The following is an 18757-nucleotide window of genomic DNA, read 5'->3' on the forward strand; positions in this document are numbered from 1 at the left end:
TGATGAGATGCATGGCAGAGTCCTGAGTGAACTGGCAGATGTGGTTGCCAAGCCACTCTCCACGATATTTGAAAAGTCATGCCAGTCAGGAGAAGTCCCTGGTGACTGGAAGGAGGGTGACGTTGTGCCCATTTTTAAAAAGGGTAGAAAAGTCGACCCTTAGAACTACCGACCTGTCAGCCTCACCTCTGTGCCTGGGAAGATCATGGAACACATCCTCCTAGAAGCTATGCTAAAGCACATGGAGGGCAGGGAGTCGATTGATGGCAGCCAGCATGGCTCCACCAGGCGCAAGTCCTGTCTGATCAACTTGGTGGCTTTCTGTGATGGGATAACTGCAGCAGCGGACACGGGTAAACCAACAGATGTGATCTATCTAGACTTCAGTAAAGCCTTTGACACAGTCTCACACAACATCCTTCTCTCTAAATTGGAGAGATATGGATTTGATGGGTGGACAGTATGGTGGATAAGAAACTGGTTGGATGGTCGTATTCAGAGAGCACTGGTCAATGGCTCAAAGTCCATATGGAGATCCATGACAAGTGGTGTCCCTCAGGGGTCTGTACCGGGACCGGTGCTGTTTAATATCTTTATCAATGATATTGACAGCGAGATTGAGTGCACCCTCAGCAAGTTTGCAGATGACACCAAGCTGAGTGGTGCAGTTGCCACACCAGAAGGACAGGACGTCATCCAGAAGGACCTGGACAGACTGGAGAAGTGGGCCTCTGAGAACCTCATGAGGTTCAACAAGGCCATGTGTAAGGTCCTGCACCTGGATTGGGACAATCCCCATTTCCAGTACATGATAGGGGAAGACATGCTTGAGAGCAGCCCTGCTGAGAAGGACTTGGGGGTGCTGGTCAATGAGAAGCTCGACATAAGCCAGCAATGTGTGCTCGCAGCCCAGAAGGCCAACCGTATTCTGGGCTGCATCAAAACAAGCGTGGTCAGCAGGTCAAGGGAAGTGATTCTGCCCCTCTATTCCTCTCTCGTGAGACCTCATCTGGAATACTGTGTCCAGTTCCGGAATCCTCGATGCAAGAAGGATACGGAACTGTTGGAACGGGTCCAAAGGAGGGCTACAAAGATGACTGGAAGGCTGGAGCACCTTCCCTACAAGGACAGGCTGAGAGAGTTGGGCCTGTTCAGCCTGGAGAAGAGAAGGTTCAGAGGAGATCTTAGAGCGAGCAACCTTCCAGTACCTGAAGGGAGCCTACAGGAATGCTGTAGAGGGGCTATCCGTTAAGGCTTGTGGGGACAGGACCAGGGGAATGGGTATAAACTGGAGAGGGGCAGATTTAGACTCGACATTAGGAAGAATTTCTTCACTATGAGAGTGGTGAGACACTGGCACAGGTTGCCCAGGGAGGTTGTGGATGCCCCATCTCTGCAGGTGTTCAAGGCCAGGCTGGATGGGGCCTTGGGCAGCCTGATTTAATGGGATGTCCCTGTCCATGTCAGGGGGGTCAGAACTAGATGATCTTTAAGTCCCTTCCAACCCTTACTACGCTATGAAACTATGCTAAAAATCACTAGGATACAGTACACTACTCTGTTGCGTTCTCAGAATTTGCCCAGTACAGGAGGAAGACATCTAAAGCATGTGCTATAGATCCGAGTTTGATCACAAATATATCATCAATTGTTTTCTATCAGCCTGAAAGCTTTTTTACTGCGGATATGTGTAACATGCAGCACTGAATTTCACACTGGAAGGTATCCTTTCATCTCTTTTCAGGCAGTTACCTATAATGTATTTGCAATTCACGATAGAAACAATGATTAAAAGTTACTTTATACAGAAACCAAAGCTATTTCACAAAACCAATAAAAATCAAACAAACAAATAAAAAACACAACCAAAAAAAAACTCTATTACAAATGAAACAGAAAACCCAACACTCCCAAAAGTAGCTTACTAATTCAGCACAGATATTCTATGATCATACACCGACTTGGAAGAACCATTTTCCTGTAAGCTGCGATCTTGCATTTTACACATAGAAAACTGGAAAAGAAGAAAAATTGTGAACTGGAGTATTAACCATGTGAGTGAGCATCTTCCAGGAAGAGAGTAACCAACTCAACCTCTAGCTTTGATGTGGCTTTGGACAAAATCCTTTCAGCTTTCTCTGATCTAGAATGCAAGTCCCTTTGGGGCAGAGTCGAAGTCATAGAGCACTTAATGCAAGAAGGGCTATTCTGGACCTTAACTTGCATAAGGAGGTGTGAAGTGCAATAAATGTAGTCTATATTTCCCCTTAATTGATCATGACTCTGCACTACTGTAAAGAAACGCTGCTGGAAGTAGGAAGAAAGGCAAAAAGTTCTCTGCACTGCGGAACTGTAACATTTTACATGTCATCCAAGCAAACAAAAGCAAAGAACTAAACTTAATTTTGTAAAAAAACAGAATGTTGAGTACTAAGACAAGTTCAAACACCTTTTAACAAGACACTGGAATACCAAAACATATTTAAATGCTTAACTGAAAAGTTATGCTATGAACTGAAAAATTAATACCAGAATTGCTTAAGAGTACCTTCCAGCACTATCTAGTTATTCCTCAAGAAAAGCGGTCTTCCTTGATTTTGGTAGGAGATGGCAGAATCGTTTACATTCCTCTATGTTCTGGGATGTAAGGAAGCTATAACAAGGTCTAAGAGAGAAGTGACAATTGATGGTCCTGCCTGCAACTAGTTGCCTAGCATGCATACAAACAATGGTTACCTGTCTCCTGAGTGACTGACATGCCCACACTCTCAGTAGCAGAGTGAAGGTATTTTGTTACTTAAGACTTTTCATTCTGAGTAATGTATAGCTGTACATTCTTAAAATGTATAGAACACTATACATTTTTTCCTCTTTTGATATTATTTGCAAACATTAAGAGTTCAGTATTCAAAATTGTCCTGAGAAATACTATTATGAAGTATAAAAAAACAAATAAAAACCCCAAGCAACCAAGTTCTGTAGGATACTGTCTTCTCCTCTGACAGTATTCTAAATAATACCATATACCATTATGAGGTATGGCTAAAAAATTCTTCTGTGTAACAACAATGGAATTTTCTGTGGGGAAAAATAATCAGACTATGTGCACATACAAAGTGCAGGCAACACACAAGATATACTGACTACATCATTTTGCTGGATGTAGATGTTTAAACAGCATATTCTTTTGCTCTATTAAAAATCATTGATGTCTGCTACACGTACTCAGTAACCACTTAATGAGAGGAAAAATGCAGTTCACAAATTAACTTAGACGTGAACTTGGCAAAAACTCAAATACATACACAAAAAAATGCAGACAGTGTACTTCCAGTGATTAACGCTTCACACTCCCTACACCAGCCGGGATAAAAAGAAAACACAAAGGAGGAGTGCCCCGCAGGCACGCAAGTTAACAGCCCGAGTTTTAAGAAATGCACATCCGTAAAACGGAAGGAGCTCGGGCAGCAAAGGCACGTATCGCGATTTTTAACATTTTAAGAGTCGCACCGCCAAGCCCTGGCAGTAAATCGGCAGTTTGAAACCGCTACGCCGCCCTCCCACCAACCCAAGTCTACAAGACAGCTCCAGGGATCATCCAGTGCCGGGCAGGCAGAGGCGCAGCCAGTCCCCCCCCATCTATTCAGTACACCTGGCAGCCAGGGGATAGGGAAGGGATGCTTCCCTTCCCCCCCCACACACAGGGCAGAGGTGCAGCCCCCTGCCCTGGTCTATCCAGGGTACCTGGCAGCCAAAGGACAGGGAATGGATGTTCCCCCTTCCCCCCGCCCCGCACAAGGCAGGCAGAATCGCCCCCAATCTATCCAAGCGACCTGGCAGGCAGGGAACGGGGAAGGGATGTTTCCCCTTCCCCCAGCACAGGGCAGAGGCCCAGACCCTCGCTCCCAATCCATTCAGGGCACTTAATAGCCAGGGGACGGGGGGACAGACGCTTGTCCTCCCCCCTGCACAGAGCAGAAGTGGAGATCCCCGCCCCTGATCTATCCAGGATATCTGGCACCCAGAAGACAGGGAAGAGCTGTTTCCCCTTCCTCCCCGCACAGGGCAGGCAGAGGCACAGCCCCTCACCCCCAACCTATCCAGGTGACCTGGCAGCCACGGGTTAGGAAAGGGATGTTTCCCCGTTCCCTTACATCAGGCAGGCAGAGGCGCAGCCCCTCGCTCCCTATCTATCCAGGTGACCTGGCAGCCAGGAGATGGGGAAGGAATGTTTCCCCTTCCCCCACCACAGGGCAGGCAGAGGTGCAGCCACTCACTCTCGATCTATTCAGGTCCCCTGACAGCCAGGGGATGGGGTAGGGATATTTCCCCCTTCCTCCCCGCACAGAGCAGGAAGAGGCGCAGCCCCTTGCCCCAAATCTATCCAAGGCACCTGACAGCCAGGGGATAGGGAAGGGACGTTTCCCCTTTCCCCCTCACAGACCAGAGGCACAGACCCCTGCCCCTGATCTACCCAGGACACCTGGGCAGCCAGGGGACAGGGAAGAGATTTTTCCCCCTTCCCCCCCGCACAGGGCAGGCAGAGGCGCAGCCCCTCGCCCCCCATCTAACCAGGTCACCTGGCAGCCAGGAGATAGGGAAGAGATGTTTCCCCTTCCTCCTGCCCCTAATCTGTGCAGGATACCTGGCAGCCAAGGGACAGAGAAAGGATGTTTCCCCTTCCACCCCACACAGAGCAGAGGCGCAGCCCCCTGCCCCGATCTATCCGTGACACCTGGCAGCCCGGGGATGGGGTAAGGATGTTTCCTTTTCCCCCTGCCGCCCATTTATCCAGGTCACCTAGCAGCCAGGGGCCGGGGTAAGACAATTCCCCCCCGCACTCCAGGGCGGGCCGGGCTGCGGGCACCCACGGCGGCGCCTCGGTATCCTCCGGTCGCTGCCCCCCCCACCCCCTTCCCAGCGCCGACTCGGCGGCTGCGCCCCTCCTTTCCTCTTTCTCCCATTTCTCGCTTACCTCGACCGGGGCCCGTCAGGGCCGGCGCCAGCCGAGGAGGGACGGTACGAATGGATGGATGAATGGCAGAGAGCGGCCAGGGACGGGGCGGAGGAAGCCGCGCTCGGCTCGGACGCGAACTGCGCCAGCCCCGCGCCGGCGGTTGGTGCAGCGCGCGCACACGCCCGCGCGCCGGTGTCTGGAGCGGGAAGGGGGGGGGGGGAGTAGCGGGGGGAAAGGAGCGAGCGCGCCAGCTCATCGGCGCGGCCACGCCTCGCGCCTCGGTCACGTGGCGCCTCGTCGGGGTGGGGGAGGGCGGGGAGGGGTGGGGGGGAGGTGCGGCGGTGGTTGTGTCCCAGCGCTCCCGGGGCAGAGCGCGGCGGGGCACGTAGAGCCTGGTGTGCGGAGGGAGGGGCGGAAAGTGACGGGCGGAAAGTGACGGGGCAGAGAGGGTCCAGAGGTGGTACAGAGGGGCAGGAACACAGGGGGGAAGGAGGAGTCAGCGAAGGGGCACAGAGGGGCAGGAGGTGACAGCGAGGTGGGGCAGGGGCAGGGGCACGGGCACAGAGAGGGAGGAGGCGACAGGGAAGTGGCTTAGAGGGGCAGGAGGAGTCAGCGAGGTGGCATAGAAGGGCGGGGCGACAGAGGGGTAGGGGGTGTCAGCAAGGTGGCACAGGGGCAGAAGTCACCGAAGTATCAAGGGCACAGAGGGGCAGGAGGTGACAGCGAAGGGGCACAGAGGGGCAGAGGCAGAAGCACAGAGGGACAGAAGCACAGAGGGGCAGGGAGTGTCAGAGTGCAGGGTCAGAGGGACAGGAGGTGACAGCGAGGTGGGACAGGGACGGGCACAGAGGGGCAGGAGGTGACAGCGAAGTGGCATAGAGAAGCGGGGGCGCAGGGGGGTGTCAGCAGGGTGGCACAGGGGCAAGAGGTGACGGCGAAGTAGCACAAGGACAGGCACAGAGGGACAGGAGGCGACGCGAAGTGGCACAGAGAGGCGGGAGCGCAGAGGGGCCGCGGGGCACGAGGTGACAGCAAGGTGGCGCAGGGACAGGGGCACGGAGAGGCAGAAGGTGACAGCGAAGAGACGGGAGTACAGAGGGGCGGAGGTGACAGCGAAGAGGCACAGAGGGGCAGGCGGTGACAGCGAGGGGACACAGAGAGGCAGAGGCTGAGCCTGTGGTTGGCACCCGCGGCGGAGTGCAGGGCTCCTTCCCCGCCACCTCGCCCTGCTCTCGTTCCCTGTCCCCTTGTGGCTGTGGGAAGCCGGGGCCACCGCGGCTTGGGTGACGCATCCCGGCTACCTGCGGCGGTGACCTGGTCCCCGCCCGTTTCCTGAGGCCATCAGCAGGAAAAGCGCTCTCTGTAGCTATTTCTAGCTGCGGTCTGAGCTCCGTCTTGGAATTAACACCTCGTGACGGGGGAGTTCCACAAGAAACTGCCTCCTCGTTCAGGGTGTTTGCCGCTTTACACACCTGTTACGGCATCCTTGCTTTGAAAGTTACCAGTAGGCCCAGAGCAGGCTGGAAAAGAATTTATTTTTTTTTTACACAAAAGTGTAGAATTGCAAAATCAAAACGTGTCCAGCAGGCCAGGTATGTATTTCAGGTCAGCAGCTTCCTTGCCCATTGCTTTTGTGATTCACCCCACTGCTCACTGAAGTTAGCTCGATTACATGTTATTTACTTGAGTCACTGTGTGGCCCAGAGGCCACATAAGATACTGAGACATAATATGTACTAAAACAGAGTAATATTCTCCCCCAAAACAACTTGCAGTACAAAAAAATAGAAAAGAAAAAAGAAGTAGCATAATTGGAAATAGTTTAGTTTTTCGCAGTTCAGTGTTTTATCACTATTCGTGCTCTATTTTACTGTGCTTTTACTTGTCTACATTTACTTTCTCATGTGCCGGTCTGTTGACAAGAGTTTTGTTAAAAGCTAGTGTGAGAATTAATTGGTAAATTTTGCTGCAGCTGGTTTGTATGTTTAATTATCTCATCATATAAATCTGTCTTGTAAGATGTAGCTGGTTTACGTCAGGAGATAACCTGTCCTAGGGCTGCAAGAATTTATTGATATGCTTAGTTTTCTTTTAAGATATAGCTGTTTTAGGTCAGGAGATAACCTGAAAGAAGTCTCCAGATGTGGTTGGATAATCTAAAAAAAAAAAAAAAAACCTGAACATAATTTGAGGATTTACACAGTTCTTTGTCTAAAACTAGTATATATACCCACTGCTTTTGTAAAATGGGATGCCATTTTTAGAAGAGCATCCGATTCAGCGCTGATTGTAAAATAAAAATATTATTGCCTTTGCTTCGAAGACCTGGTCCTTTTCAATATTTTACCAGCGAATAAGTGTTTCTTACACTAGCTAGATGTTTTTTTCTAACATCACTTGGTGTTAAAGTGATTTTGGGCTCTCACATAGGTTTTATATAATCATCACGTAAGGCTAGTTAACAGAATATCCAATGCAACTGGCAACAAGACGTACTGGCATGCAAAGCAGTGTATGGACAGTTTACTGTGATAATCCATGCGCCTCTAAAAAGATGCTTGACCATCTTTTGTACCAGTCCTACAAAGACATATGATCTGTTTGTTCATCTGTACCTCCTGGGACAAGCTGCCTAAAAGATTATAGTCAGTGAGTTTGCTTATTTGCAAATAACATTTTTAAATCCCTTTGAGCATGGAACTAAAAAAAAAATCAATCCTTGCATAACATGCAGGCTGTTTTTTTTTACAGAAAACATTTTGTGGAAGAAGACACAAACACAGAATTACACAGATAGGGTGACTGTATTATACGTATGTAAAAAGACAGAAAAGTCAGATTTTATGCCTGTCTGTTCTGATGATGTTATTGTCATGTCCGAAATTCTGAATCAATTTTGGAATGCTTTCCCGGACTCAGGATCATGGATGTGGCATAGGCTAATGCAGCAGTTTTCCACCCTTCAGTTCAACCATGTTTCAGCTGCAGCATTTTTCTGAAGAGGCCTCCCATTTGAATATAATGTCATAATAATTACTTAGCCACGGTAGCACAACATCTGTCACAAGCACGCAGTGTGCACTTTGGCTAATAGATCATTTCCCTGTGCTGTAACGAGTTCCTTATTTCACATCTTAGTTACTTAGTTTGTGAGGGTAACCGCATCAGTGGTTGCTCTAACAAAATATTTTTGCTTGCATTCCTGTGATCTTATCTTCGCTGATCATAATAGCAAGTGATTTTTTTAGTTGAGGGATTCTTCTTTCCAACACCAGACACAGGGAGATAAGAGGTAGGGGCTAAATCTATCATTATGTCCTCAAATATCAATTTTAAGCTAGATCTTATAATAAAAATAAACCCTAATCCAAAAGCAGGCTAGCTTCTTAGGTGGCAGAAAAATCTTTACTTGAAAACAAGTAACAAAATGGTAAGTCCTACTTTAATATTTCATACCTGGAACAGATGCTTTTGATTAAAGAGTTTTTATTTGAAAACACAAATGTTTTCCCTTAGGTAACCTCTTCCATTCCAAAATTATCATCTCTAGACAATCAGAAGGCTACAGGAGTACAGGCCTCTGTATTTTCTTTTTGCATTCTCTACTTTTTTTGCAGTTAAACAGAAGATTACAGACAAGCTGTGAAAATGATTTGCATTTTCCACAGCTATATCAGGTGAGATTTGTTTCTGTTTTGATTGCATGAAGTTACACACCATAGTGGTGTAGATAGGATCTCTGTACATCTGTGTATGATTTGTGGTCCTTATTGAGACATAACTTTCTGGTAGTTAAACCAGGGCCTCCAGGCCACAGAAAACCTGCCACCTCATTTATGTTTATTTTACCTTTTCACCACAAATGTTGCTATTATTTTCCCCATCAGTGATAGGGGGACATGATGAGAACAACTGCTTAAATTCATTTGTTTGTTTGGTAGAGGGGAAATAATCTGAAATCATGTTACCTAATGCCATATATAGATCAGTGGCTCTCCAGCTTTTCCATTGCTAGATCATGCCTAGCAGCAATAGCGTGTGAGAAAGGTAGCCTGCTTAGGGCTAGGCGAGAAAGGATGAATGATCTCCAGCAATTTAGGATACAGTGTGTCAGGGATAAATCAGGGGTCAGGGAGGATAAAGGGTGCTAGGCATGGCTTTGGTGAAGTTTCAGGATATTTGTGGGTCTGTGGGTAGTAGAGAGGTGTAGGTGTAAGCAGGCAGAATCAACTCCTAGCTTGTATTGGTCCCTGAGTCCTCAACATGTTGCTGATATTTGTGGGTGAAAGAAAAAATTGGCCTTTTGCTTAGTTGCTGCAGCAGTAAATAAACAGTGTCTTTGGCCACATATGGCAAAAAAAGCTTATGCTGGTGATGAGATTTTGTTATGTCATTTTGCCCTTTTTGTGTGCATTCAACACCCAGAAACCATTGTTCGGAGCAGTCATTTATTCCTTACCCACCACCACCCGTGCTCATCTTACAGCAGTCAGGATATCCTTAAACCTTCTTTCTTTAAGTTGTTTTTTAGACTCTGTTATATCTTCACCCATAAACTCAAGGGACTCCTTATTTTTGCTTCTTAGTCATGGATTGCATGTCCCCTGAGGAGTGTTTCAATAACTCTCTGAGCTCAGAATGACATTATGACAGCATGTAACAATTTAGTTTAGTTTGTCTTTTAAATCTCATTTAACAGTTGGAAAAAAAGTGGGGCAAGCTAGTGACAAGGATTCAGGGCTGTGCCCTGGCTATAGCCTGAGACATCAAAGTGTTTAAGCACAGTTGCACTGTAGTTGATGTGTTTGTTTGTAGGTTTAGGATGTTTGTTTATATCAGTGCACTCAGATCAAGTTTCATGTGAGCAATATTTCTCCATTCTTTGTCAAGCATTAGCATGTTTCACAAACCACCTTCTGATAATAGATGTGATTGGGTTCCAGGCTTACTGTTAAGAGGTTCCTTATCCTTGCCAAAATCACAGCCTAAGTAAGTAGGAGGTTTTATTCTGCTCCTGTGAGGGAGTGGCGAAACAGTAAATGAAAATGCCAATATCAGATAGGAGGGGTGATAGAAGATGCGGGGTGAGGAAAGAGAGAAGGAAAGGTGTTGCATTTGAAAATGCAGAAGTAGAAAGATTACAGGAAAGACTTCTCACATAATGAAATGGGAAGTGACATAAAAGGAAAAGTCAGCAGAAGTTTTAAGCCAAATCTGGTGCCTTCTTTCCTCTCCTTGCCACTGGTCTCATCCTCTCACTGTCTCTCTCACGGTACCTTCAACTCCAGAAGCCCTTGTGGGACAGAGCAGTTTCTCTAACTTTTTTCTCTTTACAGCTTTTGTTACTCTTTTCTCTCAACAACATTTTACTTCTGTTCTTAAAACATACTATCCTTTTAACAACACGAGAAGACTTGTGTGGAAAGATTTGTTTCAGATGTCTGGCCAGTGTAAGCGCAGCTTAGATAAAATACGGTTCATTCGTTTGCTTTACTGTTACTGTTCAAGGGTACAGAGCAGAGGTCCACCCTACCCTGCTTTAAAGATGATCTCATTTTGTGACTAGCTGCTTCAAAGATTATGGCTTCATGAATTACCCAATTATGGTTTGTTAGTCTCAAATCACAGATAGATCTTCCTCAATAACTGGCTAACGAAACAAGCACTTGGATTTGGGGACACCTTGGGAACTTGGGGACACCTGGAATCACAATGCCTTTACCACAGTAGAAGGCAAGGCCTATTTTTCACACATTTTTTCATCTTCAAAATCACCCTTTGTAAATTTGGGAGGTGATTAGGCAATATATCTTAATGCAACACTTTACCACACTGTTAAATAAAGTTGTAACAGAAGAATATGAATTTATAATGGTGTTACAAATTCAAATATGTGTATGTGTTGGAATGGAATATGTAGGTGAGAAAGAAGATATCCAGAAGTGGCACTTCAGGTAAATATTGCAGCCAGTGTTTGATTTTAAATGCAATCAAATGCTTCCGTGTGTTTGATAGGAGATTCTGTTGCTTCAGAAATAATTTGCATTCTATAATTATGTAATGGACAGAGACTGAAACAATTGGTAATAGTTATCATGGAGAAGAGAATATAAATAATACATTTAGATTGCAATACAAAAATTATTCAACCATGGTGACATAATAAACTTTAATACACTCAACAATTCTATTATTAATAATTTTCACCATTTTGTTATACATTTGTGAACAACTACAGATTAAATAATCAAAATTTAAAAAAAGTTTTATTTTTAATCTTTGATATCTTTTATTTGTGTATTTCCTTCAACACAGATAACACTGTGTTTCTGGATGGCAAATAGTTTCCAGTCAAACAATACTGATGTAATTGCTTTTCCAGCTTTTTGTGGAACCATACAAATTTAACAACAAAAACCCCTAGTACGTTTTTGTTTAAATTTTCAGAAGTATTTCCCATAGGTTTTAATTGAAGTGCCAGGAAAAGACTGATTTTTCTTTCAGCAAAAGGCTAAGACCTGATTCTGCTGCAATAACAGAAAAGAGAGCTGCCATTGGCTTCACGGTGAGTAAAATGAGCTTTGTAATCTGAGATTTGGGGCATTTTTAGAACATGCTTCTGAGATCCAGCTTGTTTTCTATTAAAACTAACGAAAAGACCCCTGTGGCATTTTGCAGGAATTGGATCAGGCTCTCAGTGGTACAATCTGTTCTATATATAACTTACACACTGCCGCTGATATTTGTGGGAGATAGATTCCCAACCCGAAGGAGCTGTAAGAAGTGATGGATTTTTAGAGAGATAAGGCAGGTTGAAACAACTGCCATGGCAAAGAGCAGCTGAGAGTTGTGTGAAACATCCTGCAGCTTTGTAAGGTTTTGAAAGGCCAGACTCTAACTCTCTGGCAGAGTGATATAATCACACATCTATAGATATTTACCGTTTAATATAATAGTTGCCTGAAAAACTACAGGTATTAAGGTTCTCATTTCAAAAGTCTCCTACCATGAAAGTGCTCCTTACTGCTTTTCTGTATGGGACCTATGCTTACAGCATTCACTGCTGGGCCTCCAGTTTTCTACTCATTTAAACTATAATACCTAGATGTAGAACTGAATGAAGCTCTGTGTCAAACAGTACCTAAGTCCAGTAGGATGATTTTAGCTGTAGTTCTGTCTGTATTTTAAGTTTCTCTCACCACTTTTTTATGTATCGGTCAATATTTTCATTTGCATAGTTTTTTTCTCTGTTGCATGCAACATCTTTCTGTCACTCAGAATGGACCCTCCAAATTATTTAAATCCTTTACCTTGTTTACAGAATGTTATTATTTTAACTACCTCCATCTAAGCTTTCTAACTAGTATTTCATCCATCAGGAATCTTTCTGTTGCTTTTTAAGAGAGTTTAATAGAACCCCGTTGGAATTCTACTGGAAGGAAATTAATTTCTTTCCATCAGAAGCACCAATGTCTCAGGTGTTAACATGTTTACATGCTATTAAGATTCTTTCTTTTCTCATGCTAACAATTCTATAAATATCAGTTTCTAAGAAGAAACATATTTCTTGTGTTTTCAGTATTTCTACATTTGTCTGGGACCTAACACCCTAGAAATATCAGTTGAGATCATTAATCTTTCATCAATAATCCATCTGGAAAAAGCCAATAGAATATGAACCTTATAAGAGTTGAAATCAATAAAAATGTTTAGTAATTAAAATATCTTAATTTATTTAGTTTAATAACTTTTGGTCACTTAAAAGTTGAACTTACCTTGCATATTAGCAAAATAAATTCTGATCTTTGTTTTTATTGGTTTGTTTTTCAGTTTGAACTCTGCTTCTTCTAAGGTATCTTAAGCATCCACAAATGAGTCATCTTTTCTTATATCCTCAGTACATAAACATGGGAATAAACACAGTAATAAATGTGAATGGGCACAGTAATGATTTAAAGCAGAGATTCGTGGCTTATGTTTATTCCTCACACTAACTGTGAAGCTGTACTTTCTTCTAGGAAACCAGTGGGTCTGGTCTGAGTGAGGAGAAGAAGGGAAAGCATTGGGCTGAGTCACTGAGTGGAAGGAGGACAGTGTGTTTAACAAGTCTTGCCAGCAGATATATGATTGCTGTAGCAAAAAGGGTGGAGAGAAATGAGCGTATGGGGCAGTTGATGCTTTGGGTTAATACTATGTACATAGTACCTCAGGAAGGCCAGAAGGGGATTAGTGTAGCGGAGAGAACTGACAAGCAGTCACGTGAGTCTCAGTAATGAGAAATGGCCAAATGTCATCCTGATCCACCTGATGAAACAGGTATACACAAAAGAAACTTGGTTCAAAAGAAAACCTACTTATGCCCTCCTGCATCCATAGGAGATAGTTGTGTTTCAGGAGATCTTCCCCTGCGGCTAAACTGCTCATGGTGCAAAGTACAGCCCACATGTCATTAAGAGAACTGTATGCATGGTTTTCTTGAGAAAGTGAGTGGCGCGTGCCTCATGCTGTGATGGCCTACAGATACCAATTAACAGAGCAGTAAGTATGTCAGTTCTGGACAAGATTTGCTCTAACCTCTTCTGCTTATCATGGACATTTTATAGTAATTAAAATCACCGTGTCAGTACATGGATCATTATTAAGATACTTGGAAGTGACTACAGTGGAACTGATATGGTATGGAGACAAAAGTGCCTGTCTACTATGTATGTAAAGTTGTGAAGTATTACAAATGTTATATAAAAGAAAAGCACCAATAAACTTCTGTGTTAAAATATCATGGCTAGTCTACTACTTGTGAAATCTTGGCTTAAAATTATTATCCAGATTATTACAATATCACATTCTTCATTCAAGAACAGCAGGGTTTACTCAAGGCTTTTTCTCCAGTGGTTTCTTTCCCTGCCTGTCCATGCTTTCTGTGGGCTGAGAAACCATTTCGGCCACTGTTGCCTTTCCATCAGTCTTCTTTGCTGCTAGCTGGTTGCTTTTTGTATCCTTTTCTGTTTCCACAGGGGGGAATTCATTTGGATCAGGTGTTTCTTCTGTAGCAATAATTTCTTCTACTTGTGGCTTAATAAAATCTGATTTAGGAGAAGTAATAGAATTTGCCGTATATTTACTATGCTCAGCGAGACAGAAGTATGTAGACTAAGATTTTTCTTTCACATTGTTATGACCTTATCATGTCCTTTTCCTCTTCCCACACCCTTATAAAGACATTCAGTATTACAAATAACATCACTACTTTTTACAGAGCCCAAAGCAAGCCCAAGCCTTTACGGTCTGAAATTAAAAAGACTAAGGGATTGAACCTGCAAAGTATTTATGGATGTAAATAATTGTTTCTCACTTAAGTCATGTAATTTACAGGACTGCTCAAAAATGTCTAGGTTACCCATACCAGTAAGGCAAGAGAGGACAGAAATGCTGTTAATAATTTGTTCTTGCCTTAGGAGCAGAAAGAGGAAGGGAATAAGAGTATTATAAAGTGTTCTGTCACCAATTATATAGCATGTACACAACCTGTATACAAAGAAAAAATACTTAGACAAAACTGTGTAAAACAGATGTTCTGATAACATTGGAATTTAAGGCTTATTTGGAGTTAACATGCTCTGCATGAGGAAGTTGTAATTGAGAAGAATACATCAATGTTCAAGTATGAATTATATAGTAAGGGTCTGAAAGAACAGTAAAAACCTGTAATATACAAGATTGCTAAATCACCAGAGAGGTTTTAATTTTCCATCTTTTCTCTAAATTGGACCAAAAAATGGACATGTACAATTTAAACTTTACCATTCAATACGGCAATAAAACTAAGAGAGAATAATTTATTAATTTCAAATAGTGGCTATACAATCAGGGTTTTCTAAAACCTTTTGGCACTTAGGGTTCCTTAATTAGCAAGGTTTGGGTTTTTTTATTTGTTAAGTGTCAAATGCCTGCCTGCTGAAATGAGTGTCACTTTGGAAAATAACACCTTCTGTATAAATACAGATCTTTCCGCTGCCTTCAGAAATTTGAAAGTATTTAATATTACTCAAAAAACTTTCATCAGCCAACTGAGCCAAGGAGAGAACTCATAGCCCAGTGGAAAGGTCATTCAAAACCTGGCAATTAATGCTTTGCATTTGTCATTGACTAAAGGCATGTAAACCTGCCTTTACATGTGCCAAGAAATATTGATCGGCACAGACTATTAACTGCGTAATTTAAAAATTTTTTCGTTGGAGTCGAAGATGATAAAGGTGAACGTGCTCTTACCTTTCTTTTCCGCATCATTCCGTTTGCTTGCTGTCATTGTTTTTTTCTTTTTAGATACAGTTAGATTATTTTGATTGTGTCCTTGGACTGTGTCAGTCTGTCCTGACACAGAAATCACGATTACCTGAAGCAAAGCAAGAACAAAAAGTGCACAAGCAAGAAATGTGGATGCATCACAAATTCAGTTTGAAACCACCGTAACTGAATCACTGGCAGCAATACATTTAGAAGCAGTTATTACTCTGCCTTTCAGGGACAAATATATCTTCCACAGCAAAGAGAAGTAGAGTCTGCCAAAAGGAGGAAGGCATGAGGACAAATTGTTGAAGATTAAGCAGTAGAAATAAACTGCTGCTCAAATGCAATCATTATTAAAAATATGCTAATGCTAAGTGATAACCATCAGTTATGAGGTATTGCAAAGAATAAGCCATATTCTTGTTTGCTCTCTGGAGGATGGAAGAGGTGTGTGACACTTGCTTTAAAGGTGTATATCCTGGGACCAAAACGGAGTGCCCTACTTATCATCCTTGAATTGGCTTCATGTCATACTAAGCAAAATCTTTAAATGATCTGACATTAGTTCTTTAAACTGAGAAAGTTGCTATATTTCAAATTACACATATTGTCATGCTTTTATTTTGAAATTTAAAAGATAACTTGTTTTCTTTTGTCTGATAGGCAGTTGTTGTGACTGAATCGTCTGAACTTTTAAAATAAAAGATATTGATTCATTAATGTACATTAGTACATTAAGTGTACATTAATATACATTAATATACACTTAAAACTTAAAATTGCAACAATGTCTTTAAGTCTGATACTTGAGATTTAACTATTTTAAGAGATAAGACTGTGCGAATGCACACACTGTTTATGTGAAATGCTGAAAATGCATTAGTTTTATATAATTTCAAGTTTAAAATTCCTGTGATGTGAAATCTATTCTGGAAGAAACACAGATTTATGTCAGCTGAACTTAACATGTTACTTGAAACCAGTGGTACTATTCATGCATAAAGTTAAGCACATGTTAACGTGTTTTGGTAGGTCATTGATCTGATCTAAATCTGAACTTTTTTTTAATGATTAAGATCATAATCATTAGCCCCTTATAGAAACAGATAAAAAAACCTATTAAAAATTGCAAAAATTGCCATTTTCACCATTGATAAGTATTTTGAATCTGTTGTCACCTGAGCCATCAAGAATTCCCTCATGCTTCGACTTCACCTTTAACATTAGCTGGCAGTAAACGTGAAGGGTTTACGTGAGCCTTAAACGTACAGCACTTACTAATGTCATCCTCACAGAAATGTCAGTACTGCAGCAAAATGAGTGCCTGGGAAACAGCACTAAGTCTGTATTCACAATAGCTAAAATTGACAAGAGAAAGTATGTGAAAGGTGCACACAGATTGTGCTCAGACTGAAAATATATGTTAACTCTTCAGATTCTGATGTGAATTGTGCTGTTGTGACACTAGTGATGAAAAGAGATTAATATGGCACATTGCTCTCCTAGTTAGGAATTGGGCTGATAACTGCTTCTGATCATATATATGTATGTGTGTGTGAGAGAGAATATCGCATGTATATATCATATATATGTCCAGCAGTATGGATGTATTATGTACATAATAATCAGTGGCATTGTTGTAAAACAAATGATGGAGTTTTTATAAATGCATTCAAAGATCTGGACCAATGCTTTTTGTCTGAAACATTCTTGTCTGAAAAAAAGCCCATAGTTTTTTCCATGTTGCAGATAAGATTCTTTTTGTAGCTTTAGAAGATCTGAACAAAATATGTTATTTCTCATCTCCAGCCTTATGTTTGGATGAATTAATTGAGGTCTCAGTCTAACAAAATACTTACCTGACACCCTTAAAACAAAGTTCATGAGTGGGTCCATTGAATTGCGTGAGATTACTACTGTGCTTGAATTTGCAAAAATACCTTGTTGAGTTCAGATGTGAAGCAGTGAAGGGCTGGTCAGAAAGGTGTGAGGAGATGCCATTGTGGGTTTTGTCGTGAATGATAAAGTGAAGATTAACAGGGATCTGAAGGGAAACTAGAAGTAATTACAGCAGTGAAAGCATTAAGATACTAAGATACAGTGCACAACTACCGAAGCTGTGACTAGTAAAACAAGACACAGTGCAACAAGCTTGTGACAGAAGCAAAGAAGTGAATTCTGTTTATTTGTGAACACAGAGGCGAGTTCATACATTTTTGTGGACACACACACATTAGTATTCTGGCCTCCTAAGCCTGATTTCATTTATGTTACAGTACTTTTACCCCAAACGGGCAGATTAAACAATATTTATGGATGTAAATTACACCCATATTAAGGCCTCTCTAAATTAACACAGCAATACAAAGGGGCCTTAATGTAGACAAAATCAGCACTAATTTCTCTATGATTTAATTCTCTAACATGTTCCATCTATGCTACTTCACAAAGTTGGAACAAATCTAAACTCCTACTCAAAAATGCCTCGATCATCTTTCCATCTACCTCATTGGTTGCCTCCACTAAAACTATTCTTCATTCTTTCTATTGTTGTTGTATGGTCAAATGCTCCAGGAAGAGGGTCAAATAGTGGACCTTTTACAGCCAGCATGCATTTAGCCTGGATGAAGAGGTTACAACCAGGTTCTGTGAAGTTAGCAGTAAGAAAATACTTAGGAAAGACCCTGTTTTCCCTGGCACAATTAAGTATACTAGAAGCAAAATTGAAACGAATGGAAAAATCCAAGGCTGCCTGCTAAAGCAGAAAGCCATTTACGCACACAGATTATGTCAGTCTATCATCGAAAGTCTCCCTCATACTTCTATTTCCTAGTCTTAAATTCATGCTTTTGTTTTCTTATCTTCTTTCTTTTCCTCTTGCCCAGACTGTCTCTCTTCCTCAGGTATGAACACACTTACAGTGACATCGCTGGTCTCTGTGCCATACTTGTTCTTCACTACAAGGCTGTATTTCCCAGAGTCGAGTGTGGACACAGTAGAAATGGTAAAGCTGACTTTTTTCCCAGATTCGTATTTCAGGATGCAATTAGCATCTGATACAAATGATTTTTCATTCTTCAGCCATGAGACCTCTGGAGTAGGATCTCCCCAGACAGTGCAAGAAAGATTAAGCGCCTATAGAAAAAGTACAAAAGGAATTACAGGTTAGAGTCAGTAGATATTTGCTGTGGTTTTTGATGCCTGACTCTCCAAATGTTCTAGCCTCCTACTGAGCTTTCTGCTTTTAGTAAATGGATGCATATCATCAGCAGCAATCAATAATTTTTGTCAGTCTTCTGTATTGTAAGGGGAAAGAAGGAACTCAGTGAAATAAAAAACTCCATTAAAACCTTTCAATATTTTATGGACCTTCTTCTCTACTCTCATAATCATTACTAGATCTTTCTCCATGCATAATGTTTAATATGTAATTAGATATCATCGGCATTTGTGTGATAGACCCGAGATGAGAATCTGAGGAACCATCAGATGGATTTGTTCATATTAAGATCA

General features: G+C 42.4%; 2 protein-coding genes across 6 annotated transcripts in view; both read right to left on the reverse strand.

Moving 5' to 3' along the window:
- The window catches only part of LPIN2 (lipin 2), a 40869-nt gene extending 35709 nt beyond the window's left edge, over positions 1 to 5160 (reverse strand). Inside the window, exon 1 of the mRNA XM_054057407.1 lies at positions 4976 to 5160. The gene's annotated coding sequence lies outside the window, so the exon portion shown is untranslated. The remainder of the gene's footprint in view (positions 1 to 4975) is intronic.
- A 4650-nt stretch (positions 5161 to 9810) lies between these two features.
- The window catches only part of MYOM1 (myomesin 1), an 81148-nt gene continuing 72201 nt past the window's right edge, over positions 9811 to 18757 (reverse strand). For 3 of the 5 annotated variants that reach the window (XM_054058779.1, XM_009568007.2, XM_054058777.1), the window contains 3 exons: positions 18164 to 18379; positions 15227 to 15350; positions 9811 to 14040 (listed from right to left, as the gene is read on the reverse strand). In XM_054058779.1, the coding sequence (XP_053914754.1) occupies positions 13829 to 14040; positions 15227 to 15350; positions 18164 to 18379 (552 nt within the window). In that variant the 3' untranslated portion in view covers positions 9811 to 13828. The other 2 variants (XM_054058780.1, XM_054058778.1) reach the window with 1 other exon arrangement.

This window comes from Cuculus canorus, chromosome 2 (assembly GCF_017976375.1).
Source record: "Cuculus canorus isolate bCucCan1 chromosome 2, bCucCan1.pri, whole genome shotgun sequence".
Lineage (NCBI taxonomy): Eukaryota > Metazoa > Chordata > Aves > Cuculiformes > Cuculidae > Cuculus > Cuculus canorus.